General features: G+C 44.2%; 1 protein-coding gene across 7 annotated transcripts in view; it reads left to right on the top strand.

Moving 5' to 3' along the window:
• NEK1 (NIMA related kinase 1) overlaps nucleotides 1-20,961 on the top strand; it is a 143,909-nt gene that overhangs the window by 108,676 nt on the left and 14,272 nt on the right. For all 7 annotated transcript variants that reach the window (XM_077279490.1, XM_077279489.1, XM_077279487.1 and 4 more), the window contains 3 exons: nucleotides 13,006-13,117; nucleotides 15,887-15,978; nucleotides 17,237-17,442. In XM_077279490.1, the coding sequence (XP_077135605.1) occupies nucleotides 13,006-13,117; nucleotides 15,887-15,978; nucleotides 17,237-17,442 (410 nt within the window). The remainder of the gene's footprint in view (nucleotides 1-13,005; nucleotides 13,118-15,886; nucleotides 15,979-17,236; nucleotides 17,443-20,961) is intronic.

The raw sequence follows: 20,961 nt of genomic DNA, 5'->3' as shown, positions 1-20,961 counted from the left end.
CCACAGGAGGCGGCGCTGCAGTCACTCCTCCTGCTTTTATCACCGCCACCCCCTGATAACTTCCTATTTCGGGGGCTGATTTGAAGCTGTAGGGATATTTTAGACATCGGACGGTCTCTATACGCCCGCCATACACTTTATATAGCAGTGAGATGATGGATTTCCTCCTTGGACTACAGCTGTGTGTGGAGGCTCCACCGTAAACGTGCATGGTCTCCTCTGATGCAGAGATCAGGCTTAGGCTTGTTGTTCTTTATCCTAGTGGCGGATAAGGTTAGGAGGTCAACATGCACATTAGATCCTGGCCCGAAATTGATGACACTTATCTAAGGTGTATGGCCGGGTAGAGATCTTCTTAGAGGAACATGCTGCATTCTCAAGTGCTACAGGAATAAACCTGTAGAAAAGCTGCCATTGAGCAGGATGCCCCGTGTACAGTAGTGCCCCTTCCTGACCCATGCCACGTATGGGGGCTTCTACATTCCTTATCAAACAATCTCTTTCTATTACACAGATTTATACATTAAAAATGCTGGTTACAAATGTATAATTCAAAGTAATAACGTTGCAGATAATTTCCTTATCTGTAGCATACAAAGACCCCATACGGTCTAATATTCGTCACGATGCCATCGTTCTATCAGGTAATAATTCCCATCTTAGTAGGCAGGGTTACGTCCTCATTCTGAATGTTCCCATCGACTTCTCATAGGATCGGCGGACCATCCGCTCGGACGGCTGTGACTTTCCCGCTGCTGCGTGGCATTATGCATGGCGCGCTAATAATGGGCTTCTCTCTAGTGATATGAAGGCCCCTTATCATGGCACTTTATGTGGACATGCTGAAGTGCAATGCAGATAAGTGACTCCCAGGGGACTGGCGTGTCTGGCCGGCGTGTGGTTTTTCACCCCTTTAATGCTCACTTGGGACTTTCTGCTCTCGTCCCTTTTCATCTTTATCACACCATATCAGACCGCGTCCTTTTAAGCCGGTAATGAGCCAGGTCTGGAGAATGTCCGTTCTTCATTCTGTTTATCCAAGTGTACAAAGGAGAAGGGAATCAATATGTTTTAAGTGATAATGTCCAATTTTATCCAGATGCCTTTCAAGTCGGCCTGGGAAGCGTCCTCATGAGATGTGCTCAGCTATGACGTGATCGCCCGGCTCCGAGCCGCAGAGAAAATGACCTTTAAGAACATTACACAGGTTCCCATCTGATTTAGCTCAAACACGGCGGGGTGACGTTTTATGGTGCAAATGTTTTTGCAGTTGCTTTTTGTATAGTTTTGGCCATTACCACGTCAAGCTGTCAGGAAGCAAAACCAACTATTACTGTTACCTTAAATTCTTCTATGCCTCCCGCGTGAAGGGTTAATCCAGGGCTTTAGAATATATCAAGCTGCTCCTACTGAGGGGTGCTGGGTGGCCGGGGTGACTAGCCACTTTATCCATAGACGCTGACAGTGGTGTGCCACCGGGACCGGGCGTGATGCCATTCATAGCGCCAGGGCTACGCTGGGGAGAAAGGTTAGGAAGGAGGATGGAATATTGATAGACGTCATCAGTTCTCTCTTCTTTACCAGTTCAGTATTTTTTTGTAATCTATATATATATAAGAGGCATCGTGATTACTCGCTAATCCCGCCCCCTGCACAGTAGCTCCGCCCCCCACCACAGCACCACACACAATCCCGCCCCCATCACCACACACAATCCCGCCCCCCCACCCCATCACCACACACAATCCCGCCCCCCCACCCCATCACCACACACAATCCCGCCCCCCCACCCCATCACCACACACAATCCCGCCCCCCCACCCCATCACCACACACAATCCCGCCCCCCCACCCCATCACCACACACAATCCCGCCCCCCCACCCCATCACCACACACAATCCCGCCCCCCCACCCCATCACCACACACAATCCCGCCCCCCCACCCCATCACCACACACAATCCCGCCCCCCCACCCCATCACCACACACAATCCCGCCCCCCCACCCCATCACCACACACAATCCCGCCCCCCCACCCCATCACCACACACAATCCCGCCCCCCCACTCCATCACCACACACAATCCCGCCCCCCCCCCACTCCATCACCACACACAATCCCGCCCCACCCCACCCCATCACCACACACAATCCCGCCCCCCCACCCCATCACCACACACAATCCCGCCCCCCCACCCCATCACCACACACAATCCCGCCCCCCCACCCCATCACCACACACAATCCCGCCCCCCCACCCCATCACCACACACAATCCCGCCCCCCCACCCCATCACCACACACAATCCCGCCCCCCCACCCCATCACCACACACAATCCCGCCCCCCCACCCCATCACCACACACAATCCCGCCCCCCCACCCCATCACCACACACAATCCCGCCCCCCCACTCCATCACCACACACAATCCCGCCCCCCCCCCACTCCATCACCACACACAATCCCGCCCCACCCCACCCCATCACCACACACAATCCCGCCCCCCCACCCCATCACCACACACAATCCCGCCCCCCCACCCCATCACCACACACAATCCCGCCCCCCCACCCCATCACCACACACAATCCCGCCCCCCCACCCCATCACCACACACAATCCCGCCCCCCCACCCCATCACCACACACAATCCCGCACCCCCACCACATCACCACACACAATCCCGCACCCCCACCACATCACCACACACAATCCCGCACCCCCACCACATCACCACACACAATCCCGCCCCCCCACCCCATCACCACACACAATCCCGCCCCCAACACATCACCACACACAATCCCGCCCCCCCACCCCATCACCACACACAATCCCTCCCCCCCACCCCATCACCACACACAATCCCGCCCCCCCACTCCATCACCACACACAATCCCGCCCCCCCCCCACTCCATCACCACACACAATCCCGCCCCACCCCACCCCATCACCACACACAATCCCGCCCCCCCACCCCATCACCACACACAATCCCGCCCCCCCACCCCATCACCACACACAATCCCGCCCCCCCACCCCATCACCACACACAATCCCGCCCCCCCACCCCATCACCACACACAATCCCGCCCCCCCACCCCATCACCACACACAATCCCGCCCCCCCACCCCATCACCACACACAATCCCGCCCCCCCACCCCATCACCACACACAATCCCGCCCCCCCACCCCATCACCACACACAATCCCGCCCCCCCACCCCATCACCACACACAATCCCGCACCCCCACCACATCACCACACACAATCCCGCACCCCCACCACATCACCACACACAATCCCGCACCCCCACCACATCACCACACACAATCCCGCCCCCCCACCCCATCACCACACACAATCCCGCCCCCAACACATCACCACACACAATCCCGCCCCCCCACCCCATCACCACACACAATCCCGCCCCCCCACCCCATCACCACACACAATCCCGCCCCCCCACCCCATCACCACACACAATCCCGCCCCCCCACCCCATCACCACACACAATCCCGCCCCCCCACCCCATCACCACACACAATCCCGCCCCCCCACCCCATCACCACACACAATCCCGCACCCCCACCACATCACCACACACAATCCCGCACCCCCACCACATCACCACACACAATCCCGCACCCCCACCACATCACCACACACAATCCCGCCCCCCCACCCCATCACCACACACAATCCCGCCCCCAACACATCACCACACACAATCCCGCCCCCCCACCCCATCACCACACACAATCCCTCCCCCCCACCCCATCACCACACACAATCCCGCCCCCCCACCCCATCACCACACACAATCCCGCCCCCCCACCCCATCACCACACACAATCCCGCCCCCCCATTACCACACATAATCCCGCCCCCAACACATCACCAGACTATTGTTATTAGCTTCATTTTAAGTTAATTTACAACCTGCATAAGCGCTGTTGAATGTTGTCATCATTTACTTTAGTTTAATCACCAGCAGCATTAATTAGATAGCAATGAACAGGCCGAGCGTTAGCTGGCTGGAAACAGCTAGTTGGTATATAAAAGCTCATATCTGTCCTATTAAGAAGATGGATTGTCCGGAGCTTTGCATGGCAGCTTAAAATAGTTAGCAGAATGGAACATCTAGCTTAATAATTACATAAGGTTGATTTCGGAAATTGAAAAAAAAAAATTGAAAACCCCTGTCCCCCAAAAACTGATCTTTACGCTGGTTTCACCCTAGCATTCGGCAGGGCTGCGGATGGCAGCCTTCTTCCTCCATTAAGCCCCACCCACTGCCGCACCTCTTCCTTCAGCTCCGCCTACGTCGGCATGGTTCCTGTTATCTTTAACATTGGGTACACAGGCCATGCGGATGTATGCGGATGCCTCTGCATGCGTTGTTTTGATGCTGCGCTGAACTGCGTCAAACGCAACATGTTGCATTTTGTTGTGGTCGGCGCAGCGTCAAAACGACACATGCAGAGGCATCCGCATACATCCGCATGGCCTACGTACCCATTGTTAAAGATAGGGTACACAGGACGCATGCTGCCGTAGGCGGAGCTGAAGGAAGAGGTGCGGCAGTGGGCGGGGCATAACGGAGGAAGAAGGCTGCCATCCGCAACCCTGCCGAACGGTAGTGTGAAACCAGCCTTACTCACTTTCCCCAGGTCCAACACTAAGTTTCTCCCACTGCCTTATTTGTTATTTTCTGCCGCGTTACCGTCAGCGCTGCTGCCAATCACTGAGCTTAGCGGCTCCTGGCATCTCTCCGCATGAATGTGTGTGGAGTTGCTGATTGGCTACAGCGCTGTTGATATTCTGTCACCAGTGCAGAAAATAAACAGAAATTGGCAGCGGCAGATACTTGGTGCTGGACCTGGGGAAAGTGAGTAGAGCCCATTAATTTCCTTGTCCTTTTTTTTGGGGGGGAAGGGGGGAGGGGGGGGATGAAAAACCCCTTTCATGAACATTGTAGACAAAGATGTGGCAATGTTTTTAGCTTTTATGGTTGTCATCAAAATGCTCTTTTATCAACTTTTCCAATTATTATAGAAAAAAATCATTTCAAAACTTAATAGATGTATACTCGTCCTATTACAATAGATTTGCCCACATTGAAAACCATTAGTGTTTTAGACAAGGTAAGTAACAAGGATCCCTGGCTGTTACAGAGTGTTCTAGTGTAGGAAATATCTGCATTATTTAAGAGCCCCCCCAAGCCCCCCACCGTCAGGATGATTTTCTACTGATGTGGCTGAATAAAGCCAAAGAACAGCAATAAAAATGTCACTAGTATTCTAGTAATCCGATGTCCATGGCTGAGAACTGGAGCCTTGAAGCCACATGCAAATGATCCAGGGAGTGCATTGTGGGCGTGGTCATGTTCTCTGCGTACATTGACGCCCTCGATGCACTCTCAGGCTAGTTCAGATTTTGCTTCAGAGCTCCATTTCGCAGCCATGGCACATTGGATCACTATAAAACTAGGTTCAGATCGATGGATTTCCCGGTCCATATCCAAATGGCAATGCCCGGACTGCCGGCAGGTACGTTTTTATGAGGCTGTAAGTTTGGGTTGGGACCAGCGGTCAGTCCGGGCATTGCCGATTGTATACAATATTAGGTATTATTTTTTACTGTCCTATGACCTATAGATTCATATCTCTAGTTAGTGGGATCGTCCTGATGGATTCAGTTTTAAAGCCTTAGAGCTATTTGTTTTTAATTTATCTTTATTTATTGATGTATAAAAGAAACATTTAGAGGCGGCGATTTCAGTATAAAGGCTTCTCCATGCTCGTTATTGCCGATGAATAATGATGGGGACAGAATGATTGCGAGCACAGTCGCTTTCTCCCCATACACTTCTCCACCTTACATAATGATGTGTAAACTATCCAATCATCCAGCAAACCACACAAGGAGCGGTCCTCGTTCACGTGTTCATTAATTATGAAATATACACAGGTTACTGTGGGGGAGTGAGGGTGCCGGAGCTCGTGACCATCACCTAGTGGGATACCAAAGGTCACACTCACACCTCTACATGAGGCCTCCACCTGTACTGGCCATTGTACACTGTCTCATGCATATCACTACACATGAGACTTCCCCGATAACCTATAGAAACTTTCATCACATGGAGAAAAGCGTTCCCCTCCCTGCTGCCTGACACAGTGATAGCCAGATCTCTCCTGTGGTCTTCTGCTCCCTGGCATCCACCGAAGATAGTGCGAGATGATAGACAGGAGGCCGCAGACACAACCGCACAGCTGAGACCGTCAGCTGCTTATTCTGCACACCGGAATAGAGTAAGCTTTCCCGAAGTCCCATGTAAAGCCACAGATCTGAAAACGCATTATCTGTGGCTTTAGAGGACTATGGGAAAGCCTACTGCTGACAAACTAAGGTCTGTGGGACACATCAGCCTTATGCAGTGGATAGAAAAAATATAGTGCCAGTTGTTTTGTTGCCATATAAAAAAATCATACCAAGAGGAATCATTTCCGAACTTTTGCCACCTGTAATGTCTCCTGTAAATCTGTACAATTCAATTGAAAATCAAACTGAAATCTTTTCGGATGAAAAATGAAGAACTAAAATAATGTGGTTGTATAAATAGGCGCACTCTTAAATTAATACTTTGTCAGTCTTTCTGCATAGGAGTCTTATCAGCACGTCTTGAATTGACATTTTTGCCCACTGTTCCTTCAATTAGTGCTCCAAATCTGTCAGTTTGTGAGAGCATCTCCTGTGCAGCGCCCTCAGGTCAACCCACAGATTTTCAATTGCATTCAGGTCTGGCTTTGGCTGGGCCATTCCAAAACTTCTGCCTTTTTTTTTTTTAATTTGGACGCATTCTTAGGATCGGTGTCATGCTGAAAGTTGAAATTCTTCTTCATCAAGTTTTTAGCAAAGGCCTGAAGGTTTTGTTGTAAAATTGACTGATATTTGGAACTGTTCATAATTTTCTCTAACTTGAATAAATTCACAATTCAAGCTGCCAAAAAACTCCCCAAAGCAAAATGCTCCCTCCACCATGCTTTACTGTGGGAATAGTGTTCTTTTGGTGATGCAGTGTTGGCTTTGCACCAAACATATCTTTTGGAATTATGGCCAAAACGTTAAACCTGGTCTCATCAGACCAGAACACTTTTTCCCACATGCTTTTGGCAGATTTGATGTAGGTTTTGTCAAAACGAAGCAAAACTTGATGTTTTTCTTTGTACGAAAAGGCATCCATCTTGCCATTCTACCACACAGGCCAGACATATGAAGAATGCAGGAGGATTGTTGTCTCATGCTGTGCAGTAGATGCCAGAAATTTCTACAGCTCCTTTGATTCCTTCACGCTGCTGCCAATTTCCATTTTTGCGTTTGTTTGTTTTTTCCTCCCCTTCTTCCCAGAGCTATAACCCTCTTATTTTTCCGTCTACATTGACGTATGAGGGCTTGTTTTTTGTGGGACGAGTTGTACTTTTGAATAACACCATTCATTTTACAACATAGTGTTATACTGGAAAACGGGCAAAAAATTCCAAGCGCGGTGAAATTGTGAAAAAGAAAAAAAACTGCAATCCTGACATTGTTTTTTGGGAATTGTTTTTACGGTGTACATTTTGTCGTAATGACCATGTAGTGTGCTTCTCCTCATCAATATGATTACAGCGATACCTGTCCAGTTTTTTATCATTTTAGTGGTAAAAAAATAAATAAATCAGAAGTTTGCAAAAATAACATTTTTGGTTTGTCACCATTTTCCGAGTCGCGTAACATTTACATTTTTCTGCCGATAGAGCTGTGGGATAGCTTATTTTTTACAGGGCGAGATGATGTTTTTATTACTACCATTTTGGGATAGATGTGACTTTTTGAACACTTGTTACAGCATTTTTTGTGGAATTGCAGCTACCCAAAAAACATAATTTTAACGTTCTTGAATATTTTCCGTTTAAGGGGTTTACTGATCGGGTTAATTGTTTTTATATTTTGATAGATCAAACTTTTCTGAATGTTGTAATACCACATATATATGTATTTTTACATTTTTTTATATATCTTTATTTTCAGTGGGGGGAAAGTGTAGTGATTTGAACTTAGTTTCTTGCGTTTTCATATTTTTTTACACTTTTCTTTTTTTACTGTTATTGTTAGCCCCCTCAGGGGTCTTGAAGCTGCGATTGTCTGATCGCTTGTGCTATATACAGCGATGTCACAATTTCGCTGCATATAGCAAAAATAGCGGTCTCCTTTGAAGTGTAGCCACAGGCGGGGTTTCAAAGGAGCTCCATAATGACAAGTATTGGGGTCATCAGCTGTGCCCTGGCTGTCATTACAACCCATCGGCAAACCGCGATCACGTCACAGGTGCACCGGTGGGCAGCGAAAATGATGCACGTGCGTGTCAGCGACTATTAAATGCCGCTGTCAGAGATGGGCAGCGGCATTTAACAAGTTAACATTCGCAGGCGGAGCACTGCTCCACCCACTATTGTTCGCTGCAGATCCTGGCTGTAATACATAGCCATCACCTGCCGGGTATGGGGTGGTCTCGCTGCAGAAGCCCGCTCCATACACCCACTTCTGACATGCGCTGTATACGTACAGTGGATGTCATGAAGGGGTTAATGTTGCTAGAAGACTCTTGACAGCCTCCCGCACCAATTTTCTTGTTGCCTTATCATCAATTTTTGAGGGACGTCAAGTTCAAGAAACTTGTGCCAAATTTCAGCCACTTCTTGATAACCATCTTAATAGTGTTCCATGGTATATCTAATGCATTGGAACTGTTTTCCTACCATTTCCTCTTACTGATAACTTTCTACAATGAGATCCCTTTGCTGTGTTGAAAGCTGTTGCCGCACCATGACTTTTTCTGTAATATGCAACTATGAAACTGTCTGTAAAATCCTAGTAGAAAAGCAAAACATGATATGGGGTCAATCAGAATCACTTCTACACAATGTCTGCTATTTACTGACCGCTATTTAACATGAGTTTACATGTGATTGGCTAATTCTGAGCACCACCCCATCCCTATTATTATGCAAGCACATTATCTTAGTTATGATTTTATTGCCCCCCTCAAAATGATATCCGTTTTTCTCAGTGGATTTATACAGATTATGGCTGGCAATAAAGCAGGAAACATTTCTGAAATAATTCTTCATGGCATGATTTTTATAAATGATAAATACCTCGTATTTTAACCTGGGTGTGTAGACTTTTTATAGTCACTGTATAATCTGTGCATAATAACATTTTCCAGTACTATCTGTGGCTTTATATGCTTCAGTTCCATGTAAAATAATAGACAATACTGCAGAATCCGAGTGCACAGATGTAGCAGGGTTGTGTCCCGGACGCAGCAGGACAGTTCAGAAGGTCGGGTAATTGAGTGTATCACAAAGATTGATCAATAATTAAATAAGACAAGAAAAATGGAGTTACTGTAAGTCCAGTATTATATCTCAGTACCCCATGGCATGGATTAAACAACGTGCTGCATCTTAAAAGCTCCTCATCAGGGACGTCAAGAGATTCTTATGCCACAGGTTAAAAAAAAATAAAACCCTAGGTTTTAGGGAGCTTATCACAAGTGACCAAGGAGAACGACTTCCTTCTTATAGGTAAAAGATTTTTAAGATATTTCACTTCTGATAAATTGCACAGTAGTTGTCAGGCTTAATGTGCAAAAACGAACGTCTGATTGTTCATTCATTCCTCTGAATACGCAGTGCCATTATGTACCAGCAGGGGGGCTGGCACTTCCAAGTCTCTTCCCTGTACCCATTCTCCTTTCACAATAAGGCATGCTGGATCTAAAATATCCTTCTAGTATAAAGGAGTTCTTAAACTAACCATGCACATTACAGTAATCTTCAGGGGATTATGAATAATGACATTTGTATCAAGCTGTAATAGAAATTCCAAAAATCTTAAAGTAGCACTTCCATCAAAATTTGTATCCTCTTAATATAACGCAGTCATATTATATAGCACTTTGTGCTTACAGTCGCTCGTTTTGCCTTTCTACCCAGTTATTCTGTTTTCCATTAAGTCTACAACATAGCGTGATTATAAACTGACTAGCTGAATCCCTCTAAGCTCTATGTAGAAACAGGAGGTTAATTTTCCCTGAATGAGTCATCAGTCACTGCAGAAGTCCCTGCCAGGGGGAGGAGGAGCAGCTGGGTCTGGAGTTGAAGGAGGGGGAATGATTTCTGCAGGGACAAGAGACTTCCTGTTTCTACGTAGAGCAGAGAAAAGAGAATAATTAGCTGGGTAGAAAGGCAAGATGAGCAATTGTGAGTACACAAAGTGACATGGCCGACTAGAGGGTGCATCCTTGCTCCATACAAGTGTATGGAGCTAGGCCGTGCCCACTGGCTGGCAGTATGTATGACACATGGATATCCGGCTCAGAAATCGGCAAATCTCTGCAGACTTTTGAATCCCCCCCACTGTGCGTTGCGGTCACACGGCATGACTGCAGACTTATGATTTGGACCTGACAACCCCCTTTAAGGAGCAAATGGAGAAATTGTGTTGTCGGGGAGAGAAGGATATGTTCCGAGCAATGTTGGAGGGGCATCCTTGCTCCGACAGATTGTTCTGGCAAGCTTTGCCCCATTGCATTGATTGACAGAGCTGGCAAGACTACATGTGAAAGTGCCCTCGACCCCTGGACACCACAGGCCCATCGAGGGGGCTCTGAGCATCTCATTTGCATGTGTGCAAAAAGAATGTTATTTCACAAACTATCTAGTGGATCTTTACACTAAAGTTATGGCTACCTCTTGGCACATGGCCCCCTACAAGGACCTGAATTTAGGAATTGGCACACACTCCTTTTAATTTAGGGCTTCCTTTTATGCAAAGCTGCCAATTTATCCATTTGCTGCAGAATTTGGGCACAAAACTTCATAAAATGTGGTAAATTTTTGTACATCGAATAGTTACTCAAAAAAATGTATAACTTTAGGTGTAGATGGCGCTTTGTGTGAGGCGCGTAGTGAATCAGTGCCCGAAAATTCACCATAAGTGGTGTAAATTCCCGCAGAAACATAGGGCACTCCATGACCGGGAACGTGGCTGGTGCTCGGCAGCTGTAAGATAGAAACACTCATTTAGAGGCAGAAACCCACTAATGACTCCGGCTCCTCTTACTGCGGCGCATCATTGATCAAGACTGGAGTGCGAAGTGCCAGTAGTGATAAATCTGCCCCACAGTGTTTCCAAATCAGACCCTACACCGAGGAAATGTATTCCCCAACACTGGGCTGCTCTGATAGCTGTGAAAATGCTATTTAGGTGCCAGAGACGTATGATTGATGCCACCATTCTGCTGCAAAAATTCACAATGCACTTTCCTGCCCTCGCCTCCAAATACAGGCTGCCATAAATCTGCCAGAGGGGGGTTGTATAGACTCGGACAGAAAGACTCTGCAGGAGACAGGAGCGGGCACGTTGCTTTCCTGCAAAACAAAAGATTTTTAGTAAATGACGTAGAAAACACATTGCTAGAAATTTTCTGCTTAGAAAAAAAATGGTTCTAGTGGTTAATTTTTTATTTGTGTCTCATTCATTATTTCATTTGTAAGTTAACTTTACTTGATTTTTTTTTTTATTAAACGTTGGCATTACCTGAGTGGTTTTGGTTTATTTTGACCTGATTCATCACTTACAAAGTTTCTCAAGATTTTTGCTCCTTTTTACTCCTATAATGTAAACAAGTGCTAAACATGTAGATATATTTTTTTGTGCAGTTGAAAAATAGCATGCAACATGTCAAAGCTCATTGAAAGGGTTGTATGGTATAAAAGCCAATAAAGCTAAAGAAATATCTTTCAATTTTTGCCAATTTGTCAAACATTGTTCACACGTTCGGATGAATTTTATTCAACATCCACCAGCAGAAAAAGAAAGCGAAGATGAGGAGAGAAAAAAAAGCAAATGAGGATTTGGAGCTGGTGTCCACATATTAGGATCCATTCTTTGGCTTCCTAAGCTGTATTTTAAACTGTGAAAACATATGGCATAGACACACTACGTTTTCTATGTGGATTTTTTTAGCTAGAAGAAAAAATGCTTAAGAATAAAAAACTATTTTTATTATATTTTACTTTTTTGTGTATTGATTGGTTTTTTTTTGGTTTTTTTTACTTTTCAGTTGATTCGAAAGTCAAGTTTGACACAATTTTCAAGCAAAAATGTCTCAAGAATTGACACATTGCTTTTTTTTCCATGTGGAAAATACAGATTATACAGAGGGGAAAATAAGTATTTGATACACTGCCGATTTTGCAAGTTTACCGTACAGACCTCTCCATAATTTGTAGGAGGGAAAACTTGCAAAATCGGCAGTGAAACAAATACATATTTTTCCCACTGTAGGTGTAGTTAGCTATTGAAATGAATAAAGCAAAACCAAAGAAATAAGCTGAATCACATGTTGGTAGACAAGTAATGTGTTGGTGCGCATTCACACTCTGGCCATTAACAGACAAATAAAAACAAAATGAGCAAATACCCTGCAGTAAGTAAATAAATAGTAATAGTACATGTAAATGACATGGGGTACTAAGTTGACACTGTTTTGATCAAAAGAGCATAAAAGTCATCCAACCGCGACAAGGTGTTCCGAATCGGGATGGTCCTATCTTTTGTAGTTCACCTCGCTATGTGCCAGCAGGTATGAAAATAGTCGGAGGCAAAATAGTGTCCACTAAGTACCAAATGTTATGTACATGTACTGTTACTGGTTATTTGCTTACTACAGGGTATTTGCTCATTTTATTGTTATCTAGGTTGTGCATAGAAATGAATAGGAAACTTATTTGTATTAGAAGCAGTTTTTCATGTGAATTTTGTAGCAGAATTCTCTCCAAAATCTACGTAAAAAAAATCTGTGTGAGCTTACTCTTACCCTCATACATGTATGAATTCTCCTCAGTCATCACATATGGGTTTTGGCTTTTTATTTTTTGCAGAAGAGCCTGAAGACTTAGAAACTGAAATATTGGAAGATACCAAAGCAAATAAATGTGATGAGTGTCCTGTCAAAATTGCAAGAGTTTGGAGTGAGCAAAGCCAGGAAAAAAGGTACCATAATTGCACAATCCATCATTCTGCTGTAACTACTATCTCCAGCAATTTGTAATCTGATCCATGACACACAGAATAGTAGATTCTTATACACATGGTATTTACGTGATGCTGCCTGTTGTCACATACCGAGCTGTGGTCACAGATAATCCTGTGTATGTTTCCTTAAAGGGGTACTCCAGGAAGATAGACATTTTTTTGTACTGTCCCTGCCCTCATAAACTAAAAAGATGAAATGCCTAGTGCAATTCTATGGTTTTTACAACCATTATAATTCTATGTGACAGCAGCTGCTCCTCACTGCTCTCCCCTCCCATCTGGGTCATTACATCTCACACCAGTGTTTAGCTTCCCACTGCAACAGGCAGCCTGAGAAGAGGGGGCATGGCCACACCTGGTTTCTGCAGAAAATCACCTGTTATCAGGAGACTGGCTAATAATAGCTGGGAGCAGCACACTGCTGTAATGTCCTAGATGGAGGCGTGAGCAGTGAAAAGCAGCTCCTGTCACACTAGCCTCCTGATAATGACTCCCTGTCTGCAATCCGAGATGAGGGGGCATGGCTTGCTCCCTGCTAGTAGCCCTGCGGTGAAGGAGACAAAGTCAGGGGGCTGGCTGCTGCTACTAAAAGCCATGAGCAGGCCACACCACACCCCCTCACCTTGAACTGCTGACAGGAAGCCGTTATCGGAGCTGCTGTGGCAGGAGCTGCTCCTCACTGCTGTCCCCTTGGTCTGGGACATTACATCAGTGTGCAGCTACCCGCTGTTGTCAGCCAATCTCTTGATAATAGCTGTATCTGCAAAAAACGGGGGTGGGTGGGGTTGGAGTTGCCACGCCCCCTCTCTTCAGGCTGGCTGTTACTCACAGGGTGGAGCTGAACACTGGTGTGTGATGTAATGTCCCCCATGGGGGGGAGCAGTAAGGAGCAGAACCTGCAACTTGGAATTACAAAGGTTTTAAAGATCATAGAACTGCACATCTCATCTTTATAGTTTGAGGGCAGGGACAGTACAAATAATTTTTTATCTCCCTGGAGTACCCCTTTAATGTCGTTCATTACATTCTTTTGTATTGTACATCTCGGTGTGTAAATGACTTGTAAGCAGTAGAGATGGACGGATGATGGTAAGTAGGATAATTACGGTGAGAGCAGCCATACAGGTTGGCTCGTTAGAAACAGTTAATCTAAGCATTGTACACTGCTCAAAAAAATAAAGGGAACACATAAACAACAGAATATAATTCCAAGTAAATAATTCTTCTGTGAAATCAAACTGTCCACTTAAAAAGCAACACTGTTTGACAATCAATTTCACATGCTGTTGTGCAAATGGAATAGACAACAGATGGAAATTACTGGCAATTATCAAGACACACTCAATAAAGGAGTGGTTCTGCAGGTGGGGACCACAGACCACATCTCAGTACCAATGCTTTCTGGCTGATGTTTTGATCACTTTTGAATGTTGGTTGTTCTTTCACACTTGTGGTACCATGAGACGGACTCTACAAACAGAAGAAGCACTGCCAGAGCCTTGCAAAATGACCTCCAGCAGGCCACAAATGTGCATGTGTCTGCAGAAACGGTTAAAAACCGACTCCATGAGGATGATCTGAGTGCCCGATGTCCACAGATGGGGGTTGTGCTCACAGTCCAACACCGTGCAGGACGCTTGCAATTTTCCACAGAACACCAGGATTGGCAAATTCGCCACTGGCGCCCTGTGGAAGCAGGTTCACACTGAGCACATGTGACAGAGTCTGGAGACGCCGTGGAGAGCGATCTGCTGCCTGCAACATCCTTCAGCATGACCGGTTTGGCAGTGGGTCAGTAGAGGTGTGGGGTGGCATTTCTTTGGAGGGCCGCACAGCCCTCCATGTGCTCGCCAGAGGTAGCCTGACTGCCATTAGTTACCGAGATGAGATCCTCTGACCCCTTGTGAGACCATATGCTGGTGTGGTTGGCCCTGGGTTCCTCCTAATGCAGGACAATACCAGGCCTCATGTGGCTGGAGTGTGTCAGCAGTTCCTGCAAGATGAAGGCATTGAAGCTATGGACTGGCCCACCCATTCCCCAGACCTGAATCTGATTGAACACATCTGGGACATCATGTCTCGCACCATTCACCAACGTCACATTGCACCACAGACTGTCCAGGAGTTGGCGGATGCTTTAGTCCCGGTCTGGGAGGAGATCCCTCAGGAGACCATCCGCCTCCTCATCAGGAGCATGCCCAGGCGTTGTAGGGAGGTCATACAGGCACGTGGAGTCCACACACACTACTGAGCATCATTTCCTTGTCTTGAGGCATTTCCACTGAAGTTGGATCAGCTTGTAACTTCATATTCCACTTTGATTTTGACCAACTCCAGACCTCCGTGGGATATTAGTTGTGATTTATGTTGCTAATTTTTAGGTTTTATTGTTCTCAACCCATTCCACTATGTAATGAATAAAGATTTACAACTAGAATATTTCATTCAGTGATATCTAGGATGTGGGATTTTAGTGTTCCCTTTATTTTATTGAGCAGTGTATTTGGACATAGAAGTGACCTCCAGTTTCTGAGAAGTGGCATCAAAAGTAGCAACCAATGTGTTCCCATCTGTAAAATGTAAAAGCTCTGGGAGAAATTTATAAAGGCCACTTCTCTTTTCAGGCATATATGTCATATAATATTTTTGAGCAAAAATGTGTGGCTTCTTGCAGTTTTCCCACTATTTTGTATCCATTACATCTACATGTTCATATCTAAATTATAGTGAGGAAGAAGAGCGTCCTGTACAAGAACATGACTTCCATAGGGAAGGCAATAATATGGAGACAGAATGTTCCGGAAACGAAGAGGATGCAGGTCAGTTTGTAATTTGCACATGGCAGGTATTTAGTGTCCTTACTCTGGAATACCTGATCATTCAGTCAGCCGCTATCTCCTCCTATTCCCTCATACACCCGGATGCTCGGCCTAACGAAGCACTTCTATGTTCTCTGTGAGAGCCGCTGATGGACTGGCAGCAGCTTATCTTCTGGGAGAACAATGGGATTGGCAACTTTAATCTGCTGGCCTGATCCTTCTTACCCCCGACGACATAATCTGTCAGGAAACCCCCATACACATTACTGTCGTCCGATCCCAAGTTGGGCTGACTTCAGATTGGTTAATCAGATATGTAACCACTTGTATGTAAAATGGTGTGTCATGCACCAATATTAGCATAAATCATCCAAAAAAAAACGTGCAAAAAAGACAATGTATAAAATTATTATTTTATTAGAAATATTATAACATATAAAAGAAATTAATTTAATCAAATATAGCTGATAAACAAAAGCACAATATAATAGGCCTAGTTTGGATTTTTTGGCACTTTATTTAGCACATTGCACTTTGATTTATTGTAATCTATTGTGCATTTATAGTTTGTTTATTGGTTTACATAATTATTTATTTTTTGTCCCTTTTGCACAATTAATTATTATTTTTATAATAATATTTTTATATGAAAATAATTTTTGCACATATTTTTGTATCAATTGCACTATATAATTTTATGTGGTTATTATTTAAATTATTTAGTGGGAATAGTGCTGGTATATACCATATCATTGCGGAGGTTCATTAATGATTTGATTTTTATATTTATTGGTTGGCATCTATTTTTACTATTATATTGTGCTTTTGTTTATCAGCTATATTTGATTAAATTAATTTCTTTTATATGTTATAATATTTCTAATAAAATAATAATTTTATACATTGTCTTTTTTGCACGTTTTTTTTTGATGATTTATGACTTCAGATTGGTGCGATCTGATCTCCCCCACTCAGCTGGTTGAGTCATGCTGACTGTGCCTGGTATTGCAGCTCTTGGTCCCATTCACTTGTATAGGGTGACGCTGTAGTAAATAGTAACACCAGCCACAGTTAGTACAAATTGCAGAATATTTAAACAGCTGGGATGTCAAGAGTCAACCCCCACAATCTAATATGGCCGGTGTATCCTAAGGATAGGTTGTCGGTTATAAAGAACCATAAAACCTCTTTTAAGAAGTTATTCTAGGGAAGAATTCTCCTGCCTGTCAGTATTATCTTGTCCTATCTGTCTCTGCAGAGCTTTGTGCAGGAGATGCACCCAGAGTATTGTTTCAGAAAGTTCCTCTACCCTACAACGTGGTCACACCGAATGTGTCTGCACAGTCTTCATTCGATGACTCCTTCCCTCCTCGTTCTCGCTCTGCTTCTCCAGCTAAGACCAAAGGCAAGACCGCATTGTTGATTGGACTCTCAACTGGTCTGTTTGATGCAAATAATCCAAAGGTATGTTTAGTCTGTTATTCTTCTCGCCCACATCCATGTTTTTCAGTAGTTTTGCTGTGGAAAGCTGCTTAATTATCTGTTCACTGCAATTACTCCTTATAACGATCCATATATCTGAGATTTGCACAGATGCACCAAACCACATTATAAACAACGTATCAGGGAGCCCCATGGAACATAGAGGTACTGTGAGAACCATATAGTGCAATACAACTCCCATTAAACTCATAAAATGTATTAAGAAATAATTAATAAAACACATATGTAGTAAATTCAAGTGAATCACAACAGTTTCCCCATGAATGAAAAAAGGAACATCGATGAACCTTAACCCACATCTAAACAAGTTTTTTACAGATGTGCTATACATAAATTTTTCCAAGAAATCATGAACAGTATGGTAGGTTATAAGGGATATACTGTATGATATATAGGTATATACCTCCACCCAACAATCATGAAAAAAGTATTTGTACACACATGATATATAGATGGAATGTCTTTCCCACAATAGTGTTTATTACTAATAGCACCAATGAGTGCATTGAGAAAAATAACCAATATCTCCAGAAATATTTCAATATGTAGGAGATGTATGTAAGAAGGCCAATGTTCAGTGGCCTAGTCAATCACATAGATCTCACAGGAGATGGAGGACCACAGCAATAAATGCCTAGAGAGAATATCCTAATTAAGCGTAACCATTAAACGAACACATGTGCTCAACAACAATAATACCTAGGTGGATATGTATACATAGAGTAATTAAAGTTCTAGTGCAAAAACAGATTACTAAGGTAGTGATGGAGCACAGCGTATAGAATCATAGTTAGGAAAAACAGTCAAAATAATCTCCTTACATCGTAGCAGGTTCCGTCACCACATGTGCCAGGCCCCAACGCGCGTTTCACCCTGCTTCCTACATGACCCGTGAAGAAGCAGGGTGAAACACGCGTTGGGGCCTTGCACATTAGGTTCCATGGGGCTCCCTGATATGTTGTTTATAATTACCTGTCTATAGCCCAGGAGCTGAAGAACACAGGTCTAAGAAGGTTTTGTTGAGCACAATAACGACAGTTTTGCCTGACTCCTTATTATGGAGTGAGCTCACTAGTGTGCAGAGGGAACTGGAAAAATATGAAGCAAACTGTGATTACCAACTGTCAGCTTCCTTTTATTTTTTTCCCTTTCTTTATTCCCTCCTATCTTCTGTCCTGCCTTTCTGCCCCCTCATCTTCCTGGCTTTTCAGAAATCTTTGTTTAAGGAGGCTTTCCTTACTCATGAAATGATCTGGATCTATCTAAGTGCATGGGGCCGGTTACAGTAACTGTAATGTAAATGTTTGTATTGTGGTTGTCTTGGGTTTCAATAAGTTTATAACTTTTAATGAAAGAATATAAAATTACCAAGATTGCATAGTTCACATTTCAAAAGGCCGCTATGCCCACGCCGTGTGTCCCCCCATCAGTTCTAGTTCACCATTATGATGATGTCCCATCCTTCTGCCACTATTAGGGGTTGGGGACTGATTTTCAGCCCCAGTCCAGTGACTTTTTTTAATTTGCCCCTTTGTTAGGGATCATGTAAAGATGCCATTTTCTGTCGTTTCCTGGGTCACATGACTGTTTGCTGTGTGGAGCTGGAGATCACTTTTTGAATTTTCTCAATGCCACGTGACGTGACATGATGCCGGAAGGGACCAAAGTGCCGCTGAAATCGGGAGAAGCCATTATCCACTGAGTATATTGCTAACATCATAACACTTGCTCACATGATCCCTAACAAAATGGGCAAATTAAAAAAAAATCACCAGAGTGAGGCATTTACAAGAGGGCGTCATCTTTATTTCTAAGTAATGAAATATGAGTTTTCAGATAATGATGTATTATTACAGCATGTTGGTGCAGATTTTATAGTACAGCTATATATTCTAAAGACTTCTTCTGCTTCTCTTCTAACTGTGAATTGAGCAATTTTTGAGTTATTACGATTACGTGGCTGTGGATCTGTAAATTAACAGGTAGCTTTTCTATGCCTGGCTCCTAGGGATCCAAAAACCTGAGATTGGAATGAGATGTTCTCTTCCGACAAGGCTTTTTATTAATAAAACCGACCTTTATATACTTCATGTTTAGCCTTTGTAGAAATCAGCTATGCATGATATGAAGATCTGACGGTAACGTCTAGCCCCGCGGACTTTATAAAGCCACAATAAGGTTACAGGCAGAGTTATTCCTCGAGTCATTAGTCTCCCAGAAACATGAACTGTCAACCAAATATAATATTACATCCATAATCGTCACTGATGACTTGTTGGATGGCTCGGATATCAATTTTTTTTATTATTTTTGATTCATTAAACCTTAAGTGTCAGAAACAAAATGAAGACCTATCACATACAAGCTGTCACTGATTTCTAGGCCTTTTTTCTGCCACGTTTCTTCTTAACCTACATTTCCACTGGTCAACTATCTGGATAGAACGATTCTAGGAACCCTCATTTCCCGATTATTGGCCATCTGAACAGGTTGCCATCACCTGATGATTGAGCAAAACTTCCCATTCATTGGTTGAAATGATTTTTAATGTTTCTTATAAATCATCGTTCATAGTAATTCATTGTCCTGTGGAAACAGGATTTGTATTGCCGGGAGCGATTATCTTCTATGCGCACATGTAATCTTGGAAGTGTGGTCGTCAGCAACCACTGGAGAAACGGGGCTATAGTGACTGTGGATTCAGGGTTATGTAATGGTTAGTTCTTTATTTTATAGCATTCCCTCCTTCAAGGCAACTTTTTTGCTTTATTCTAAAAATTCTAAAAAGATGTTGCTGAGGCTTAGTAAATTAATGATAGGTAATTAAGGCTTATATACACATTAGATGAAACTGCAGATATTGACGGGTTTGGCCAACAGTCTAAAATGTATGAGGGCATCCCCACTGTCCCTGACAGATTATTTTTCAGGGAAGAAGAATTGGGCATGTCCGATCTTGATGCCTCTTGATCCTTTTTGTTCTCTAAGAGAATGGCTTCCAACAGAGATGCTTGGCAGCAGCTCTTATAGAGAAGACTGGAGAGCTCGGCTAGCTGAGAACTTCTGTGTGTGAGATAACATGAGTGGGGGGCTTTAGACTAGGACATTAATATCAGAGCAGGACTGCTGCTCCACTCAATGCTCTGGAATGGCCACTAATTTAGTGTTTGGGACTGTGCTGTTTGGCCCTGTTCACTGTTTTCCTCAGACCGCCACCTGCACCAGTTGATCGTGTGGATGTTGGGTGACGGACCACTACCAATCTGCTAATGATGACCTATTATAAGGGAAGGACACCAAAAGAAGTCTGGAAACCCCGATAATCACTCTATAAATGGAGACCATCACTTGATTATTATGCGTTTTTAGTCTTCTTTTTTTTGTGTTGTTTCATTAATCATGTATGATACAAGAATATGTGTTGCCCGCTGACCTTATCACTTAGAGCACTGCAATATTGATGACATGGTCAGCAGTAGT

Source organism: Ranitomeya variabilis, chromosome 1, assembly GCF_051348905.1.
Source record: "Ranitomeya variabilis isolate aRanVar5 chromosome 1, aRanVar5.hap1, whole genome shotgun sequence".
Lineage (NCBI taxonomy): Eukaryota > Metazoa > Chordata > Amphibia > Anura > Dendrobatidae > Ranitomeya > Ranitomeya variabilis.
Note: the sequence above shows the minus strand (reverse complement) of the source record. Positions and strands in the feature narration are given on the sequence as shown.